This window comes from Coturnix japonica, chromosome 2, assembly GCF_054131305.1.
Source record: "Coturnix japonica strain WE chromosome 2, WE-NBRP24, whole genome shotgun sequence".
Taxonomy (NCBI): domain Eukaryota; kingdom Metazoa; phylum Chordata; class Aves; order Galliformes; family Phasianidae; genus Coturnix; species Coturnix japonica.
In genome coordinates, this window is record NC_140664.1 from 139,138,803 (window position 1) to 139,158,132 (window position 19,330).

General features: G+C 69.0%; 3 protein-coding genes across 9 annotated transcripts; 2 read left to right on the forward strand and 1 right to left on the reverse strand.

The window, feature by feature from the left end:
* Positions 1–160: 160 nt before the first annotated feature.
* On the reverse strand, positions 161–7,778 carry ATG9B (autophagy related 9B). Of its 2 annotated transcripts, none has more exons than XM_085540762.1 (14): positions 7,580–7,778; positions 5,846–5,947; positions 5,715–5,760; positions 5,548–5,610; positions 5,320–5,481; positions 5,103–5,244; positions 3,948–4,696; positions 2,494–2,647; positions 2,251–2,430; positions 1,945–2,172; positions 1,411–1,607; positions 916–1,039; positions 642–723; positions 161–552 (listed from the first exon to the last, which is right to left on the reverse strand). In XM_085540762.1, the coding sequence occupies exons 2-14, from the start codon at positions 5,940–5,942 to the stop codon at positions 440–442; spliced, it is 2,337 nt and encodes a 778-aa protein (XP_085396888.1). In that variant the 5' UTR covers positions 5,943–5,947; positions 7,580–7,778; the 3' UTR covers positions 161–439. The 2 variants fall into 2 exon arrangements, with proteins under 2 accessions (XP_085396888.1, XP_085396889.1); XM_085540763.1 differs by lacking the exon at positions 7,580–7,778 and adding an exon at positions 6,884–7,213.
* A 16-nt stretch (positions 7,779–7,794) lies between these two features.
* Positions 7,795–12,899, forward strand: ABCB8 (ATP binding cassette subfamily B member 8). 3 transcript variants are annotated; one of them, XM_032442763.2, is made up of 15 exons: positions 7,795–7,871; positions 7,947–8,241; positions 8,912–9,067; positions 9,154–9,248; positions 9,697–9,802; positions 9,901–10,062; positions 10,152–10,237; positions 10,323–10,420; positions 11,013–11,118; positions 11,222–11,255; positions 11,350–11,486; positions 11,560–11,654; positions 12,024–12,157; positions 12,232–12,630; positions 12,796–12,899. In XM_032442763.2, the coding sequence occupies exons 1-15, from the start codon at positions 7,804–7,806 to the stop codon at positions 12,883–12,885; spliced, it is 2,061 nt and encodes a 686-aa protein (XP_032298654.2). In that variant the 5' UTR covers positions 7,795–7,803; the 3' UTR covers positions 12,886–12,899. The 3 variants fall into 3 exon arrangements, 2 of the variants coding, with proteins under 2 accessions (XP_032298654.2, XP_085396883.1); XR_014943677.1 differs by lacking the exon at positions 11,222–11,255; XM_085540757.1 differs by having other exon boundaries at positions 7,795–8,241.
* Positions 12,900–13,498: 599 nt separating this feature from the next.
* Positions 13,499–19,326, forward strand: ASIC3 (acid sensing ion channel subunit 3). 4 transcript variants are annotated; one of them, XM_085540761.1, is made up of 10 exons: positions 13,499–14,233; positions 16,911–17,061; positions 17,136–17,263; positions 17,346–17,496; positions 17,577–17,633; positions 17,708–17,861; positions 18,257–18,428; positions 18,499–18,570; positions 18,658–18,701; positions 19,000–19,272. In XM_085540761.1, the coding sequence occupies exons 1-10, from the start codon at positions 13,682–13,684 to the stop codon at positions 19,076–19,078; spliced, it is 1,560 nt and encodes a 519-aa protein (XP_085396887.1). In that variant the 5' UTR covers positions 13,499–13,681; the 3' UTR covers positions 19,079–19,272. The 4 variants fall into 4 exon arrangements, with proteins under 4 accessions (XP_085396887.1, XP_085396886.1, XP_085396885.1 ...); XM_085540760.1 differs by having other exon boundaries at positions 13,550–14,233; positions 17,420–17,496; positions 19,000–19,326; XM_085540759.1 differs by lacking the exon at positions 13,499–14,233 and adding an exon at positions 15,297–16,586 and having other exon boundaries at positions 17,420–17,496; positions 19,000–19,326.
* The last annotated feature ends 4 nt before the right edge of the window (positions 19,327–19,330 follow it).

Genomic DNA, 19,330 nt, shown 5'->3' on the forward strand with positions numbered 1-19,330 from the left:
GCGGGATGTGGGGCGGGATGTGGGGCGGCACCTCGCCATGAGCCCACAGCGTCCTACGGCCAAAACAGTACGGCCCTATCCACAGCAATGGCCCCAGCATTGCATCCCACAACACCCAGCACCGGCCCCCAGCCCCACTGCAGCACTCAGCACAGCAGAACACACTGTAAACCTTTATTTGCCCCCCCGGGGTTCCCCAGGGCCCAGCGCTGCCCCCACCGTGACCACGGCAGCCGGGGGGGCCCTGACCCCCTTGGGCTCAGCCGTGCCCCCCATATAAATATAGCACCTGGGGGGGCCGGGAGCACCCAGCAGCACCACGGCCCCGCACTGCGTGGGGATGCAGCTGGATGGGGGTCCCCATGGGCAGACCCCCAGATGATCCTCCAACAGGCACCAAGAGCTGGGGCTGTGCTCCCCAGAGCTGCACGCAGAACAGCTACCTTGTCGTCTGCTCTTCCTCCTCCTCATCCTCCTCATCCTCATCCTCCTCGGCCCAACCACCCAGCGGCATCTCCCGGAGCTCATGCTGCGAGGCGCGGACGGCCGAGCCTGGCACAGGGCACAGGGCACAGGGCAGGTCAGCGCCCCACAGCCCCGTGTGGGTCTGGGAGCCCCCCCCGCCCCCCAGCGGCACTCACCTGCGCTCACCGAGGGCCTCTTGGGAGCCCCTGCCGCCACCCACAGCCCCACGGGGCTCTGCTGCTGCTGCTGCAGGTGGAGCTGGGGGAAGAGGGTCAGAGTCCCACCGCCGCCCCACAGCCCGGCTGCATTATGGGGCGGGCTGGTGGCGTGGGGGGGTCTGATGGCCAAGTGGGGCTGGTTGTGGGGCACGAGGTGACAGGACGCAGGGTGGGGCTCAGGGCAGGGGGTGTGTGATGGCGGGGATGGGGCCGTGCGCCCTGCACTGCTCACCTCGTGGATGTAGATGGCGTGCAGGCTCATCTCGGCAGAGGCCACCTCGGCCAGCACTGCTGAGCGGCTCAGGCTGAGCAGGTGGGACTCACTGAGCACCGGGCTGCGGGGCGGCACCGCTCCACTATGGGGTAAGAACCCGGCCCAGTGAGAACCCCACTGCCACAACCTCACATCACCCAAACCGCCACCAGCCCCCACCACATCCCATCCCCATCCTTATTCCATCCCATCCCATCCCATCCCATCCCCATCCCATCCCATCCCACCTCCATCCCATCCCATCCCATCCCACCCCCATCCCATCCCATCCCACCTCCATCCCATCCCATCCCATCCCCATCCTTATTCCATCCCATCCTACCCCCATCCCCATCCCATCCCATCCCATCCCATCCCATCCCATCCCATCCCATCCCATCCCATCCCATCCCATCCCATCCCTTTCCCATTCCATCCCATCCCCATCCTTATTCCATCCCACCCCCCCCTCACCTCTCCTCGGGCACTGTGCTCTCAGGGCTCTCTGTAAGGCCTCGTCCCCTCCTGGGCAGTGCTGATGACAGGGACAGCAGGACACTGGCGGCGGTGCTGGCCGTGCTGCAGGGCTGAGCGAAGCGCCGCTCCCGGGGCAGCAGAGCCCCGGCCGCCAGCAGTGGGTGGGGCAGGACACTGGAGAGCAGGGCGTCCGGCTGCGGGGACCGGGCCGACATGGCACCCAGTGACACCACGGCACCTGGTTACACCGCGGCACCCAGTGTCCCCACGGCACCCAGCGTCCCCATGGCAGCCAAGGTCCCCATGGTACCCAGTGACCCCATAGCACTAAATGGCTTCACAGCACCAAATGGCCCCACAATACCCTGTGTCCACACGGCATCCAGCGTCCCCATGGCCCCCCGTGTCCCCCAAAACCCAAATAGCCCCACAGCATCAACTGGCCCCACAGCATCAACTGGCCCCACAGCCCGCAGTGACCCCACAGCCCCCGCCGTCCCCACGACCCCCCAGGGCCCCACTCGCTCTCACCGCAGCGCATCCATCTCCCAGCAGGGACGCTCGCAGGGCGCCCTCGGCCGGGCCGTGCGGGGCCGCGTCCCGCTGCAGCCGCTCCTTGACGTGGCTGAGGAACATCCCGCTGTGCGGCGGCGGCTGCCAGCGCGGGTTGGAGATGGCGAAGTGCATCAGCGACAGCTCCGTTTTGCCGTTCTCCGCCCGCTGATACACGGACGCCTCCGTCTGTCCCTCCGACAGCCACTGCGGGCGGGCAGCGGGTGAGCGCGGCTCGGCACACGGCCGTGCCCCCCCCAACCCCCACCCGACCCTGCCCCTCACCTGCGGGTTCCCGTGGCGGCGCACGTCCAGCTGCGCGAAGGAGCAGACGTCCCCCACCCCCACCACCTCCACCGTGAAGTTACGGAAGAAATCGACGATGTCCAGAGCTCGGGGGGGCAGCGCGAAGATGAGGATGAGCGGCGTGAGGATGGGGCTGAGCAGCTCCTCCACGATGAACACCTGCGGGCAAAGCGCTCAGGGGGCGGCGGGGCTCCGGGCTGGGCCGCCCCGTCCCGCACTCACCGCTTTGTATTGGAAGAGCTGCCCCATCTCGTTGCGTGTCTCCGCCGCGCCGGCGCTGCCCCGCCACTGCTGGGGCATGTAGTGCGTGTGCAACAGGACGCGCTGCAGCAGCTGCTCCGGGCACTGCACCGAGTGCTCGTCCGGGATGAACGACCTGCGGGGGGGCACAGCACGGCATGGCACGGCGCGGCACGGTGCGTGCTGGCACAGCGCAACAGTGTGCTGCAGCATGGCACAGCACAGCATGGCATGGCACAGCACGGCACAACAGTGTGCTGCAGCATGGCACAGCACAGCATGGCATGGCACAGCACGGCACAACAGTGTGCTGCAGCATGGCACAGCACAGCATGGCATGGCACAGCATGGCACAGCACAGCATGGCACAGCACAGTGTGGCACAGCATGGCACAGCACGGCACAACAGTGTGCTGCAGCACAGCACAGCACAGCACGGCACGGCACAGCATGGCACAGCACAGCACGGCACGGCATAACAGTGTGCTGCAGCATGGCACAGCACAGCATGGCACAGCACGGCATGGCACGGCACAGCATGGCACAGCACAGTGCGGCACAGCATGGCACAGCATGGCACAGCACGGCACAACAGTGTGCTGCAGCATGGCACAGCACAGCACAGCACAGCACAGCATGGCACAGCATGGCACAGCACAGCATGGCAAAGCACAGCACAGCACAGTGTGGCACAGCATGGCCCAACACAGCACAGCACGGCACAGCATGGCATGGAACAGCATGGCACAGCATGGCACAACACGGCACGGCATGGCACAGCATGGCACAGCACGGCACAGCACGGCACAGCACACAGCGTGGCATGGCACAGCACAGCACATCACAACACAGCATGGCACTGCACAGTGTGGTACAGCACAGCATGGTGTGGTGCAGTAGTGTGTGGCACAGTGCGGCACAGTGAGACACGGCACTGCACAGTGTGACTGGGCATGGCACAGTGTGGCACAACAAGGCACAGCACGGCACAGCATTTCACAACGGGGTGTAACATGGCACTGCATGGTACAACGTGGCATGTCATGTCACAGCATGGAACAGCATGGAGCAGCATGGCGCTGCATGGCCCAACATGGCAAAGCATGGCACTGCATGGTGCAACATGGTATGTCATGGCCCAACATGGCACAGCATGGCGCTGCATGGCCCAACATGGCACTGCATAGCACTGCATGGCATGTCATGGACCAGCATGACATAGCATAGCACAGCATGGTGCTGCATCGCCCAACATGGCACAGCATGGCACACCATGTCACTGCATGGCACTACATGGCTCAACGTGGCACTGCATGGCACTGCGTGGTATTGTATGGCCCAACACGGCGCATTGTGGCACAGCATGGCATGTCATGGCCCAACATGGCACAGCATGGCACTGCATGGCCCAACAGAGAGCCGTGCTGTGCACCCACCTGGCAACAGTGAGCAGCAGCCCCAGCAGCGTGATGGCGGTGAGGATGTGCTGCACGGTCAGCACGTCTTCGTCGTACACGGTGAGCGCGATGAGCACGGCCAGCACGGAGCCGGCGAAGAACGCGACGTGTCGGGCCAGCACGGCCATGGTGGGGCTGGGGAAGGAGTTCATGTAGCGCGTTGCCGGGCGGTGCCCGCGGCCCAGCCGCGCCGTCAGCTCGTGCTGCAGCTCGTTGAAGTGGCGCAGGTAGAGCCGACCATACAACGACCAGCGCCGCGTGCCCAGGACGCCCGGCCGGCGCCGCAGCACCTCGGCGTAGCTGAAGAAGGCGTAGAGCAGCTGCCACACCAAGACCAGCGGGCACAGCAGCAGGTTGGCGGCTCCCAGCAGCACCGTGCTCCGGGCCAGGCGCCGGGCCAGCGCCAGCCGCTCCCCCGCTCGCTTGTATTGAGGCCGCAGGCTCCAGGAGTTGAGGAACAACGCGCCGGGGCCGCGGAACAGCAGCAGCTCCAGGTTGTAGAGCAGCCCCCGCGTCAGGAACACGACGGGGCCCAGCAGAGGGAGGCGGAAGCGCACGGGCAGCAGCGACTTGTTGACCATGGCCACGGTGTAGTTGCTGAAGCGCAGGATGCGGTGGTGGATGTCCAGCTCCGTCAGCTCCCGTTTGTGCACGCACAGCTGCTGCTCGCGCTGCAGGCCAATGAGCCGCGCCTGCACCTCCTGCCAGCTGTAGTTGCACAGCTCACCCTGCGCCAACAACACGGGGAGGGGGCTCAGAGCTCCTCGACACCACCGACACGGCACCGGTGGCCCCACGGTGGTGCTGCCACTCGCATGGCACGGGCACCCCCACGGCACCACAGTCCCTGCATCAGCCCAGGAGCTGCCACGGCACCGGCACCGCAGCAACGGAACCCACGTCCCCACACTGGCACCAGCACCCGGTGACACCAGTAGGGCCATGGCACTGACACCACCACTGTGGCACCGGTGTCCCCACGGCACCGGCACCAGCCCCACGGCACCGGTGTCCCCACATCAGCGTGTCATCCCCACGGCACCGACACCCTCACGGCTCCGGCACCGATGCCGAACTGACACCCCGGCACCGGTACCGGTGTCCCACCGCCCCCCCCCCCCCCCCACCGCTCACCGCGGGGATGCGCAGCGCCTCCCCATAGAAGCGGCGGATGTCCCAGTAGTCGAACAGTCCGCGCAGCACCTTCAGCAGGCGGCACAGCCAGAACAACGCCGCCATGGCCAGCAGGAAGACCAGCCAACCGCTGGCGGCGATCCTGCAGGGGGAGCCACGGCTTATGGGGGGTCCCATCCCCAGGGCTCCCTTCACCCCCCCCCAGCCCCCCAGTCACCTCTGTGCGCACTGGGGCGCGGGCAGCACCGCGTCGGGCAGCGTCACCTTACTGCGCTCGGGGGGGACGTGGCTGCGGTTGAGAGGCCGGTCGGCAAAGAGCACGTCGTAGCGCACACAGCACAGCAGGAACGCGCTGAACGCCACCACGAACACAAACTGCCTGGGGGGAGCGGGGGGGTCAGGGGGCGCATCATGGAGGGGAGGGCGGAGGGGGGAACACACTCACCCCAGCTCAAAGAGGTCGGACAGCAGCATGCAGGCAAAGCCGTTCTTCTGGTGGAAGTGGTAGATGTTGGGGGGGTTAAGGATCACGCCCCTGTGACACCACCCCCCCATCCCCCCACCCGCCCGGTTCCCACCCCCGGCCTTTCCCCCCATGGGGCGCAGCAGGATATCTTGGTGAAGAAATCATCCAGGTTCTTGATGTGGTGCCAGGAGCCTGAGGGGGAAACACCGGGGGGGGGGGGTCAGCAGGGCCGTGCTTCAGTGCCCCCCCCAACCCCGTTGCCCCCCCCTGTACCCACCTTGCCGCCCCTCGGTGACGTGCAGCAGCAGCTCCTCCTCACCCGGAGGGGATTCCTCCTCGGGGTCCTCCAGACGGTGATACTCAGCCTCCGCCATCGCTCCTACAGGGGGGCAGCGATGCGGGATCCCCCCGTTGTGGGCACGGCTCGTGGGGAGGCGCGGAGTCCCCTCCCCCGCCCCACGCCGCGCCGTGCGGGTGAGCTGTCACCGCGCAGGAAATGCCGGGGAGGCCGCAGCGCGCCGCCCGCGTGCCCCGCATGGGGATGCCGTGAGCTGGCAGCCCGCAGTGCCCCGCAGGGTCGGCCCCGGGCAGCGCCACGCAATCCCGCCCGGTTCGCCGCCGCACCCACAGCCCCGCGGCCGCAGCGCGGAGGGGGCGGGACGTGCCGGGAAGCGCGGAGATCTGGCAGGGAACGGACCCCCACGGCCCCCCCGGGCGGGGTGCGAAGCCCCGGATACCGGGCGAACGATGGGATTCACCCGGCGGGATGAGGAACAGAAACCTGGGGGCAGGAGGGGACACCCAGCACCCAGGGAAGGATGGGAGCACAGAGCCCCCAACTGGGGAAGGATGGGACCCCCGGGACCTCCCCAGAAGGATGGGACCCCCAGGGCTTTGGAGAAGGATGGGACACCTGGAACAGCCCCCAGCTCCCCGGGGAGGACGGGACCCCCAAGGCGGGACGGGACCCCCGGAGCCGTTGGGGAAGGATGGGATTCCTATTAATCTGAAGTAGAACTTCGGGCAGGACGGGACCCCGTTAAGTGGGGCAGGATGGGACCCACAGAACATCCCCCACCCGCGAGGCAGGACGGGACCCCTGGAACATTGGGGAACGATGGGGAGACCCACGGGAACCCCCCAGCGGGAAGGGACAGGGGAGCCCTGAGGAATTAAGGGACCCCCTCCCCCCCCCCCCCCCCCCGCCTCCTGAAGCTCCACGTGACCCCGGTTCCCTCGGCACAGCGTGGGACCCCCACCCGCCGGGCCGCTCCGGGACCCCCTCACACTCCGGGTCGCCCCCCCCGCCCCGTACCGCCGCTCCGCATCCGCCGTCGGTCCCGTCCCGCGTGAGGCGGAGCCCGACCGGACCCGCAGGTGGAGCCGCGGCACCGCCCCACGCGCGGGGGGGGCCGTCCCGGGCCGTGATTCAGCAGCGGGCGGTGCGGGGCCGCCGGGACGCGCTGTCCCCGCTCTGACCCCCCCGCGGCATCGGGTGTCCCCGCGCCGGGACGCGGCCCCCCCGCACCGAACATACCCCGCGGCCAAAAATAGCGCTGGAGGAACGGGGGGGGCGTGGGGGGGGCGGAACCACGGAGACACGGGACACGCGTGGGGGTCACGGCAGCTGGGGACACGCGGCGCTGCCCCCGGGGTGGGGGTCTGCGGTGGGGGCAGCGCGTGGGTCCCGCGTACCCGCATCCCCGCGTCCCTTTGTCCCGCCGTCCCTTTGTCCCACTGTCCCCGTGCCCAACTCACCCCGTGTCCGTGAGTCCCACGTCCCGCTGTCCCCGCGCCCCCCGCTGTGCCCAGCCCCGCCGTCCCCGTGCCCGAATGTCGCGGTGTCCGCATCCCCCGACTCTCGCTGTGCCCCGTGTCCGCGTGTCCCGTGTCCGCGTGTCCCGTGTCCGTGTGTCCCGTGTCCGTGTGTCCCGCCGTCCCCCCGTCGCTCTGTCCCCTCCCGTCCGTCCGTCCCAGTCTCTGTGTCCCCGCTCCCCGGTCCCGCTCTCACCTGCCGCCCCTCATTCATTCTATGCCCCGCACCGCCCGGTTCAGGCCCCGACCCCCCCGTGGATCCATGGCCGCTGTCCCGCACCGCCCGGGGCTGCGGGTCGGGGTCGCTTTGTGGTCTCGCTGCGCTCCGAGCTGCGGGGCTCGGTGCGGGATCCCGGCCGGAGGTGGCGGCGCCGCCGGGTGCAGCTCCTCCCCCCGCCCCGCCCCTTCCGCGGTGCCGCCATGCTGCTGCTGCTGTGTGCGGGCCGGGCGGGCTGCGGGCTGCGCGCGGTGCGGGCGGCGCTGCTCAGGTACCGGGCGGGGGGCGGGCGGAGGGAGGGGGGGGGGGAGCCGTGCCCGGGATGGGCGCTCACGGCGCCCCGCAGCTGCAGGAATGGCGGATCCACGCTCCGCCCCGCACCGCGCCCCGCACCGAGCCCCGCACCGAGCTTCACACCGAGCTTCACACCGCGCCCCGCAGCGCTGCTGGTCCCGGCGGGGCTGGCGTTGGGCTGCGCGGGGGCGGCGCTGGGGGTCGCAGCGCGGTGCCAGGAGAGCGATGTCCGCCCCGTCCCCGCCGCCGTCCCCGCCGCCGCCCCGCGCCCCGAGCCCGAGTTCCAATGGGCCGCGTTCTGGGCCATGCTCCGCCCGCAGCTCCTCGCTCTGTCCGCTGCCGTCGTGGTGAGACGGGGGGGGGGAACCGGGGGGGCGTCCCGTCCCGTCCTGCCCCCATCCCTGTCCCTGTCCGCGTCCCTGTGCCCGTCTAACCCCTGTCCCCGTCCCTCTGTCCCCGCCCCCTTTACCTCACCTGACCCCGTCCCATCCCTGTCCCCGCCCCCATCCACTTCCCTGTCCCCGTCCCTGTCCCCCCTCTTACCCGTGCCCTTGTTCCCATTCATCTCTTCATTCCCATCCCTATTTGCATCCCCATCCCTGTCCTTATCCCCATATCCATGTGTGTCCATCCCATCCCATCCCACCCCATCCCACCCCATCCCATCCCATCCCACCCCATCCCATCCCCATCCCATCCCCATCCCATCCCATCCGACCCCATCCCATCCCATCCCATCCCATCCCCATCCCATCCCCATCCCATCCCATCCCATCCCATCCCATCCCATCCCCATCCCATCCCATCCCATCCCATCCCATTCATCCCACCCCACCCCATCCCATCCCACTGATGCCTGTTTCCCTGTCCCCATCCCTGTCCCTGTTGTTACCCGTGTTCTGTTCCCATTCATACCCTCATTCCCATCTCTATTCTCATCCCTATCACCATCCCATCCCCATGTCCACCCCCCTGAGGTTCCCCCCCACTGACACCCTCTGTCCCCATCCCCCCCAGCTCGCTCTGGGTGCAGCGCTGCTCAACGTGCAGATCCCGGTGCTGCTGGGGCAGCTGGTGGACGTGGTGGCCCGTGGGGCACGGACCCACATGGAGGGGTACCTGCGTGCTGCCCGCCCCCCCGCGCTGCGCCTGCTCGGCCTCTACAGCCTGCAGGTGGGTGCCACCCCATGCCCTGACCCACACCCTGACCCACACCCTGACCCACACCCTGACCCACACGCTGACCCCACGCCCCGCAGGCCCTGCTGACCTTCGGGTACATCGCGCTGCTGTCCCGCGTTGGGGAGCAGGTGGCTGCCAGCATGAGGAAGGCTCTGTTTGTGTCCCTGCTGCGGTAGGGGGGGCACAGAGGGACATGGGGGACGTGGGGAAAGGGGCTGGTGGGGGGGTGGGATTGGGATGTGGAGATGGGGGGGATGTGGGGACAGGGCATGGGGCACAAAGCAGCGGGGATATGGGAGGCAGCGTGGAAATGGGGGCACAGAGGCAGATATGAGGGTGGGGTGGACGTGGGGGCAGGGGTCAAATGGAGACAGGGATGTAGGGACGGGGTGACGTGGGGCTGTGTGGGACACGGGATGAAGGGTGCAGAGCTGGGGGGGTATGAGGACAGAGGGGAGGGGGCACCTATGGATGGGGGGTGTGGAAACGTGGTGGACATCGGGGGTGGGAGCACACGGGGAGGGGGGGCACGGGGGACACGCAGCCATAGGGGCTGAGGGGACACAGATGGGGGTGGTGAGGGGATGGGGGGCGCACAGTGGCTGCAGCGCCCCCTGCAGGCAGGACGTGGCGTTCTTCGATGCGCACCGCACGGGGCAGCTGGTGGCGCGGCTCACGGCCGACGTGCAGGAGTTCAAGTCCTCCTTTAAGCTCATCATCTCGCAGGTGGGGCCCAGCACCGACCCCCCTGCTCCCCCCCAGTGTCCCCAATATCCCCATTGCCCCCAATACCCCAATACCCCCCATGACCGTGTCCCCCTTAGGGCCTGCGCAGCAGCACTCAGGCTGCAGGCTGTGTTGTGTCCCTGTACCTGTTGTCCCCCCGGCTCACGGTGCTGCTGCTGCTGGTGCTGCCCGCCCTGGTGGGCGCCGGCGCCGCGCTGGGCTCCGTGCTGCGGGCGCTGTCCCGCCAGGCACAGGAACAGGTAACGGGGTGAGAGGGGTGGGGGACACGTGAGATATGGGGTCCCCCATCCCCGCAGTGTGATGTGCAGCCACGTCCCCGTTGGTGCAGGTGGCCAAAGCCACGGGGGTGGCTGACGAGGTGCTGGGCAACGTGCGCACCGTGCGCGCCTTCGCCATGGAGGAGCAGCAGGCGAGGTAGGGAGAGCAATGGGGCCATGGGGGCTCCCACTGCTTGACCCCCCCCCCTTCCCATGCCATCGTCCCCCCCCTCTGCCCATAGGCTGTACTGCGCTGAGGCCGAGCGCTCCAGCGGGATGAGCCAACGGCTGGGGCTGGGAATCGCCGCCTTCCAGGGGCTGTCCAACCTGGCACTGAACGGTCAGCGGGGGGGGACGGGGGGCAGAGCCACTGGGGGGGTGTGGGGACTATGGAGGGGGCAGGAGCTACTGGGGGGGCAGGGCACGTTGGGGGGCAAGAACTATCGGGGGGTCAGGACCTTTTTGGGGTGGCAGAACTGATTGGGGGGGGGGGTCAGGACCTACTGGAGGGGCAGAACCTTTTGGGGATGTCAGGACCTATTGAGGGGGTATGACCTACTGGGGGCTAAGACCTATTGGGGGGGTCAGGACTTATTGGGGGGGGGCAAAACCTGTTGGGGTGGCAGGACATACTGAAGGGATCAGGGCCTCTCGAGGGGTTCAGGAGCTGTTTTTGTGGGGACAAGACCTTTCTGGGGGAGCGGGGCCTATTGGGGTGGCAGTGCCTACTTGGGGGGCAGGACATATTGGGGGGGCAGGGCCTATTTGGGGTGGCAGGACCTATTGAGGGGATCAGGATCTCTTGAGAGGTTGAGAACCTTTTTGGGGGGACAGGACCTTTTTTGGGGGGCAGAACCTGTTGGAGGGGCAGGGCCTGTTGGGGTTACAGGGCCTGTTGGGGGGCAGGCCCTACAAGCAGCACGCACCCACAGGCATTGTGCTGGGGACCATCTTTGTGGGCGGCTCGCTGATGGCTGGGGATCAGCTCTCACCTGGTGACCTCATGTCGTTCCTGGTGGCCTCACAGACGGTGCAGAGGTCAGTGTCACCCCCCCATGTCATCCCCCCAGTCACAGCTCTATGCCCCACTCAATGTCCCCCCCCATGTCACCTCATCCTGAGCTCACCCCCATGCCCACAGGTCCCTGGCCAACATCTCCATCCTCTTTGGGCAGGTAGGGGGGATCCTGCAGGGTCTCAGCTGCTGGAGGGGGGGGTCCATGGGGTTGGGGACACTCTGCCTCTCCCCCCACCCCCCCCCCATTGCAGGTGGTGCGTGGGCTGAGCGCCGGCGCCCGCGTCTTCGAGTTCATGACATTGGAGCCTCAAGTGCCGCTGCGGGGGGGGGGCACCATCCCCAGCCACTCACTGCTGGGCCACATCGCCTTCAAGAACGTCTCCTTCAGGTCAGCCCCCCCCCCACTGCTCCCCCTGCCCCATTGATCCGCCCCACAGCCCCTCACTGCCCTCCCCCCACAGTTACCCCACTCGCCCTGGGCACCCCGTGCTGCAGGACTTCAGCCTCACGCTGCCCCCCGGGGAGACCGTGGCCATCGTGGGACCCTCGGGAGGAGGTGACAGTGCGGGTGTGGGACCCCCATGGTGGCACAGCACCCCCACCCCACAGCGCGGCTCCACCATTGGGACTATGGGGACGTGGAGCCCCGTGCCAGCGGGGGGAGGTGGCCAAGGTTGACCTGGGGGTGGTGCAGCCATGGGGGGCATCGATCCCATGGGGCCGGGGTGATGTGGGACCAGTGTCACCATGGTGATGTCATGGTGGTGATGTCACAGTGATGATGGCACGGTGGTGATGTCACAGCTGTGATGTCGCAGCAGTGATGATGTCACTGTGATGATGTCATAGCGATGATGTCACAGCTGTGATGTCATAGTGATTTACATCATAGCGATGTCATCACTGCGCTGCTGCTTTGGCACAGGGAAGTCGACGGTGGCGGCGCTGCTGGAGCGCTTCTATGAGCCCACCGAGGGCAGCATCACGTTGGACGGCCGGGACATCGCCTCGTTGGATCCCTCGTGGCTGCGCGGCCGCGTCATCGGCTTCATCAGCCAGGTGAGGGCGGGGATGGGGCGGTGTTACGGTCCGTCCGGGCCGGGTCAGCGCTGAGCGCGGTGCCGCCCCCGCAGGAGCCGGTTCTGTTCGGCACCACCATCATGGAGAACATCCGCTTCGGCAAACCGGGCGCGTCGGACCAGGAGGTTTTCGCTGCCGCCCGCATGGCCGACGCCGACGGCTTCATCCGGGCGTTCCCCGACGGTTACGGCACCGTGGTGGGTGAGCGCGGCGCGGCGCTGTCCGGGGGGCAACGGCAGCGCGTGGCTTTGGCGAGGGCGCTGCTGAAGGCTCCGGCCGTGCTGCTGCTGGACGAGGCCACCAGCGCTTTGGACGCGGAGGCGGAGCGGGCGGTGCAGGCGGCGCTGGAGAAGGCGGCGCGGGGCCGGACGGTGCTGCTCATCGCGCACCGCCTGAGCACCGTGCGGGGGGCGAACCGCATCGTGGTGCTGGCGGGGGGACGCGTGGCCGAGGTGAGCGGAACGGGGGGGGAGGGAGACCCGGGGGTCGGCTGGGGCCGGTGGGGGGGGAGGGATCGGAGGGGAGGGGGCTGAGCCGCGTTGGGCGGGGACGGGGAGGAGCCGGGGGTGGGGATGGGGCTTTGGGGGTCGGGGCTCACGGTGACCCCCCCCCCACAGGTCGGCACGCACGAGGAGCTGCTGCGGCGCGGCGGGCTGTACGCGCAGCTGATGAGGCAGCAGGCGGCGGAGAAACGAGGAGCGGAATAAACGGCCGAACCGACCCCGGGAGTGTGCTGAGCTGTGCGGCAAAGGGCGGAGCGGGACGGGGAGGGGGGACGGCCGGGGGGTGGGGAGGGGAACCCGTCGGAGCGGGGATCGGAACGGGGGCGGTGGGGCCGGTGGAGTTCCACGTCGCTTTCCGGCGCCGCCGGGGTGGGGGTCGCGCCGTGTGCCCCGCAGACCCACTTAATGGCCCCGCACCGCTCTGTCCCCCTCGGGAGAGGACCGCCGTCCCAGCGGTGCTCGCGGGGCCGCCTCGCCATCCGCTGCCGCATCTGCCTCCGTCCCACCCCCCTTCCGAACCCCCCGGGTGAGGGTCCGGTCAGTGGCGGCCCGAGCGGAGGCGCCGGGACCCCAACACCCGCGGGGGGAGACCCGTCCCGGCACCGGGCTCTGAGGATGCGGGACCCCCGGGTCACTCCTCCTCCGCTCCCGGGTGGGGGGCGGTTCCGGTCCCTCTGCGGGGCCCCCGGGAGCCCCTGTGCCTCACGCCCGGGGATGGAGCGTAGGGACGGGGCTGTGCTCCCATCCCTCCCGTCGTCGCCGCCTGGGGGTGGGGGGGGGGCGGGAGGAGCTCGGCACGGCTCCTCCCGGAGCTCCCACCCCGCACCCCACGGCGGAAGGCGGCGGACCGGGGAAGGGGGGGGGGCACCGCGCCCCCGCTGCGGGAAACCCGCGGGCAGCGCAGCCGCAACCGCATCCCGGTGGCCGCGGTCGCTCCGGGGCCGGGTTCGGGGCCGGGTTCGGACCCTCCCGCGGCGATGGGGCGGGGGCGGGCGGCAGCATGAGGGGCGGCGGGGAGGGCGCGGGGGGCGCGGAGCCGCGGTCGCGGCTGCGGGCGTTCGCCTCCAGCTCGTCGCTGCACGGAATCAGCCACATCTTCGCGTACGGGGCCGCGCTGCGCCGGGCGCTGTGGGGCGCGTTCTTCCTGGGCGCCCTGGGGCTGCTGCTGATGGTGTGTGCGGAGCGCGTCGCCTATTTCCTCACGTACCCGCACGTCACCAAACTGGACGAGGTGGCCGCGCACAATCTCACCTTCCCGGCCATCACCATCTGCAACCTCAACGAGTTCCGCTTCTCCAAGATCACCCGCAACGACATGTACCACGTGGGAGAGCTGCTGGCGCTGCTCAACGAGCGCTACGAGATCAGCAACCCGCAGCTGGCCGAGCCGGCCGTGCTGGCCGCGCTGCGCGACAAGGCCAACTTCAAGAACTTCAAGGCCAAGCCCTTCAGCATGGCCGAGTTCTACAACCGCACCGGGCACGACCTGGCCGACATGCTGCTGCAATGCTCCTTCCGCGGCGCCGGCTGCTCCGCGCGCAACTTCAGCGTGGTGAGTGTTGGGGGGACACGGCGGGGTTGCGGTGCCGGAGGGTCCCGGTGGGCTCCGTCCCCATCGCTCCCATCACATTTAAGTACGGCACAATCTGGCACCGGACGGTCCCAATGGGCTCCATCCCCATCGCTCCCATCACATCCCGCTGGTGGTTTGGCCGCTGGGTTCCACCCATTGGTGCCCCCACCCTGCGCCCACCCCCTGCAGCCGCGCAGACCACCCGCTCCACTCGCTGTGGCTCCGTGTCCCCTCCGCTGCCGGGCCCCGCCACCTGCTGCACGCTCCACGTGTGCCAAAGGGTCACGCTGTGACCACGCTGCCACGCGCTGCTCTGTCTTGTGTCCATGGGCACCAGGGCTCCCACTCGTGGACACAGGTGTCACAGCGGGGTTGGACACGGGGATTTGGGACCAGGGGGTCCTGGGTGGCTCCATCCCCGTTGCTCCCATTGTGTCCCACTGGTGCTTTGGGTGCTGGTCACCTTCCAGCGGTGCACCCTCCCCTCTCCCTCATGCCCACCCTTAGGCTCCAGGCTCTGTGCCTCTGCTCAGCCCCCGCAGCTCTGCCCGCACTCAGGGTTCCACAGCTCCAGTCCCCGTGGCTCCGTGTCCCCCCTGCTGCCACCCCCGAGAGCAGCCAGCCCCTCCCCACCATCTGCCATCGCCCCCCTCCTGCCGTGTGCCGAAGGGTCGCACCGTGCCCGTGCTCTGCCCACAGGGATGGGCGCTGGGACCGCAGTTCTGTGGGGGGTGTGGGGATGGTGGGCACAGGGCACACACACAGACAGAGGAGCTCAGTGGGGCAGAGTCCTCCCCTCCCCCCCCCCCCCCACAGCAGCCGGCAGATGTGTAACCAGAGCAGCATCCAGCACGAAGCTCTATGGGCAGGAAACCATCTCTATTGTGACTGACCCCCCGGGGCTGAGCCGGGCTCCCACCGCCCGTCCCCCTGTGCCAACACATGAGGGATGTTCCTTCCAACCCCCCCCCCGGGATCCTGAGTGCAGCAGAGCACGTGGAGCCTTGGAGGGGAGCAGGGAGCTCAGCCCCCATAGGGCACACACAGGGACACGGCTGAGCCCCCCCGGCTGCACCCGCTGCGACTCAGTGGCTGAAAGCAGAGCGAGGTGTTGGCTGAGCCGGGTGGGCAGCGTGTCAGTCTGCGGGGCTCTGTTATGGGGGCAGGGGCTGTGCCATGTGCTCTCCACATGGGGCAGATGTCCCATCCCGGGCCGGCTCTGTGGGGCACCCCGTGGGGTGTGCGGCCCCGTGGGGCTCCCGCTGTGGGGTGTGTGATGCCGGGTGCGGGGGCTGATCCCTGTCCCCCCTCCCTCGGTCCCTGGCGCATCCTGGTGCCGGCCGCCGGTTGCCATGGCAGCCACCTCCCCGTGCGATGGGCAGCGTTGCCATGGGAACCGCTCCCCTCTTTGGGAGCTTTGTTGCCGCAGCAGCTGCTCCCCCCCCCCCCCCCAAAGCAGGGCGGGATGGGGGCACGGGGAGGTGAGCGGCCACGTGGGGGCTGGGCAACCAACGGCCCCAGTGCTGCCCCTACAGGAGCTGGGGGCTCCGTGGGGCCCCTCGTCCCACAAGATGGGCTCGGGATGGGCTTTGGGTCCGATCTATGGCTAAGGGAGCAGGGCATGGGGCCGGGTTGCTCACGTTTCCATGGGGTGCCGCCGTCCCGCTCCATGTGCGCTGTGGTCCCGCTGGACGTCGGTGCTGCTGTGCCCGCTGCGCTCTGTGCCCGCTCACGTGTCCCCACATCCCCGTGTCCTGAAACCCAATCCCCCTGCAGCGCGGTGCCGCAGGGCTCGTGGTGCACCATGGCGGCGGTGCCGGGTGCTGGATCCGGCGGTGCCCCCAGGCTGGCGGCGTTCGCCCGCTCCTGCTCCATTCACGGCCTACGCCACATCTTCACCCCCGGCACCACCGCCCCGCACCGCCTGCTCTGGGCCGGAGCCTTCGCGGCCTCGCTGGGCGCCTTCCTGCTGCAGGCAGGGGGGCACGTGGGGCGCTACGGCTCCTACCCCCGTATCACCGTGCTGGACGAGGCCGAGAGCCGCGCGCTCACCTTCCCCGCCATCACCATCTGCAACTACAACCGCGTGCGGCGCTCCCGGCTCACCGCCAACGACGTGTTCTGGGTGGGCACCGAGCTGCTGGCCGTACCACGCCGAGACTTCTCCCGTTACCTGCGGGCCCTGGGGCTGCCCCACGACCTGCACGGCTTCTTCCCCAGCAAGACCTACGACCTGGCCGCCTTCTACCAGCGCGCGGGGCACGACGTGGCGGACATGGTGCTGCGCTGCCGCTTCCGTGGCCAGGAGTGCGGCCCCGACAACTTCACCGCCGTGAGTGCCACCGCCAGCACCGCTGCTACAGCTCCATTGCTCACAGCTCAGCCCCGCAGCACTGAAGCCCCAGACCTGCCCCATCCCCTGCTGCTCTGAGCGGGATGTGGGGATGCGCAGCTTCGGGCCTATGGCACGTGCAGGAGATGCGCCGCTGGCACAGCTGTGGGGTGCGCACTGCAATGGGACGCAGATGGGATGCAAAGGCAGCGGGATGGTGGAGGGCACTATTGGGGATGAGGGCAGGGAAAGGCGCCTTCCGGTCCCGCTGTGCCCCTCTCTGCCCCACCGCCCCACAGCAGCCGCCCCTGTCCCACCCCACAGATCTTCACCCGCCTGGGCAAGTGCTACACGTTCAACTCGGGGCAGCCGGGCATGGAGCTGCTGACCACGCTGCAGGGCGGCGCGGGGAACGGGCTGGAGCTGATGCTCAACATCCAGCAGGAGGAGTATCTGCCCGTCTGGGGGGACACGGGTGAGGCGGCCGCCCCGCGGGGAGGGGAGAGCAAAGCGCCGGCTCACGCAGCCCCAGACCCGCGGTGCTTGCAGACGAGACGTCGTACGAGGCGGGGGTGAAGGTGCAGATCCACAGCCAGCAGGAGCCGCCTTTCATCGACCAGCTGGGCTTCGGCGTGGCACCCGGCTTCCAGACCTTCGTGTCGTGCCAGCAGCAGCGGGTATCCGGCACTGAGGTGGCGCGGCATGGGGGGGGGATGGGGGTCAGCGGGGGTCGCGTGTTTTCCTTATCCAAGCTGGCAGCTGGTTTATCTCCCGCCGCCCTGGGGGGACTGCAAGGCCACCCCCATCGAGTCCGACTTCTTCACCAACTACAGCCTGACCGCCTGCCGCCTGGACTGCGAGACGCGCTACCTGGCCGAGAACTGCAACTGCCGCATGGTGCACATGCCCGGTGAGCGGGGACGGGGGTCAGGGACGGGATCGGGCCTCCCCCCACATCCCGCACCCCACGAGCGCCGTGTCCCCCTGTAGGCAACGCCAACGTCTGCACACCAGAGCAGTACAAAGAATGCGCAGACCCCGCGCTGGGTACGTGTGGGGCACGATGGGGGCGGGATGGGGAGGGGGGAGGGTGGCCCCGACATCGCGGTCCCCCGGCGCAGATTTCCTGGTGAAGAAGGACAGCGAGTACTGCGCCTGCCGCACGCCCTGCGATACCGTGCGCTACGGGAAGGAACTTTCCATGGTGAAGATCCCCAGCAAGGCCTCGGCGCGGTACCTGGCCAGGAAGTTCAACAAGACCGAGCAGTACATTGCGTGAGTGGCCTTGGGGGCAGCACGGCCTGGGCTGCACAGGCCCACAGTGCTCATCCATCCCAACCCCCTGCTGTGTGCAGGGTCACAACCAGCAGCCCAGGCTGCCCAGAGCCACATCCAGCCTGGCCCTGAATGCCTGCAGGGGTGGGGCATCCACAGCCTCCTTGGGCAGCCTGTTCAGTGCGTCACCACCCTCTGAGCAGCACAGCCCTCCTGCTGCACAAGTGCTCCAGCACAGAGCGCACTTTGCCATGTGGCACAGCATGGCACAGCATGGCACAGCATGGCACAGCATGGCATTGCATGGCACAGCCCCAGCACGCAGAGCTCTCAGTCCCATGGCACAGCACACCATAGTGCAGCACAGCCCCCACCTTGCCCCCCCCCGCCCGCAGGGACAACGTGTTGGTGCTGGACATCTTCTTCGAGGCGCTCAACTACGAGATGATCGAGCAGAAGAAGGCGTACGAGGTGGCCGGGCTGCTGGGGGACATCGGGGGGCAGATGGGGCTGTTCATTGGCGCCAGCCTGCTGACCATCCTGGAGATCTTCGACTACCTGTACGAGGTGAGACCCCCCCCATCCCCCTGCTCCCCCCATCCCCATGTGGGGCCGGCGCTGACCCGTTGCCCCCCAGGTGTTCCGGGACAAGCTCGTCGGCTTCTACAAGGACAAGAAGCGGATGCGGCGCAGCAGCAGCACCACGCTGGTACCCCCCCATCCCCGCCCCCCCCCCGCCCCATCCCACCCATCGCCGCCCATCCCCGCTCATCTCCTCTCTGTCCGCCCCCCCCAGGAGCATCCCGCGGTACCGGGCAGCCCCGCCGCGCTGCCACCCAGGTACACGAGTGGGGAACGGGGGGGGGGGGGGGGGGGGGGGTAAAGATGGCGGCGGGGACCCCCACGGCCCCCACCCCCGGCATCACCTTGGGGCTGCAGCGCCGCCCCGGCCGTACATCACCGCCTCCCCGAGCACAGCAGCGGTGGGATGGTGGGGGGGGGGCTCCGTGCTCACGTCCACGGGGGATGCGGCTCCTGGGGACACCCCGCACGGCACAGCCGGGACCGTGAGACCCGGGAGGGGCAGCAGCCCCGGAGCTCGGCCCGCCCCACTGAGCGCCCCCCCCCCCCGTTTCAGGACGCCCCTCGGGCCCTGCGCGGCCACGCGGACGGTGTCGCCTTCGCCCCGCACGTGCTACCTCGTCACTCGGCTGTAGGCGCCGTGGAGGAGCCGCCCCGCACCGGGCCCGGCCCCGCACCCCCGGCCGGCCGGGGGGATCCGCTGGGAGCAGCCCCCGCCCTGGGACCGACCCCGGGCGCTGGGGGCCGCAGGGTCTCCGCTCCGCATCCCCGCATGCGCTGCTTGTCCCCGCTGTACACCCGCCTCGCCTCAATAAAGTCCTGCCCCACACGGATGGCTCCGGGGGGTCCCGGCCTGAACGCCCCATAGCGGCACACAGGAAGGAGGC

Coding starts and splice junctions, on each gene's coding strand:
- ABCB8 (XM_085540757.1), top strand. CDS start 7,804: ATGCTGCTGCTGCTGTGTGCGGGCCGGGCGGGCTGCGGGCTGCGCGCG. Junction 9,249..9,696: donor CTGTTTGTGTCCCTGCTGCG/GTAGGGGGGGCA, acceptor CGCCCCCTGCAG/GCAGGACGTGGCGTTCTTCG. Junction 10,063..10,151: donor CCCGCCAGGCACAGGAACAG/GTAACGGGGTGA, acceptor CCGTTGGTGCAG/GTGGCCAAAGCCACGGGGGT.
- ASIC3 (XM_085540759.1), top strand. CDS start 15,411: ATGGGGGCAGGGGCTGTGCCATGTGCTCTCCACATGGGGCAGATGTCC. Junction 16,587..16,910: donor GCCCCGACAACTTCACCGCC/GTGAGTGCCACC, acceptor CCCACCCCACAG/ATCTTCACCCGCCTGGGCAA. Junction 17,497..17,576: donor CCGCATGGTGCACATGCCCG/GTGAGCGGGGAC, acceptor GTCCCCCTGTAG/GCAACGCCAACGTCTGCACA.
- ATG9B (XM_085540763.1), bottom strand. CDS start 7,103: ATGTTCGGTGCGGGGGGGCCGCGTCCCGGCGCGGGGACACCCGATGCC. Junction 5,948..6,883: donor ACGGCGGATGCGGAGCGGCG/GTACGGGGCGGG, acceptor GCCCCCCTGTAG/GAGCGATGGCGGAGGCTGAG. Junction 5,482..5,547: donor TCCGACCTCTTTGAGCTGGG/GTGAGTGTGTTC, acceptor CGCTCCCCCCAG/GCAGTTTGTGTTCGTGGTGG.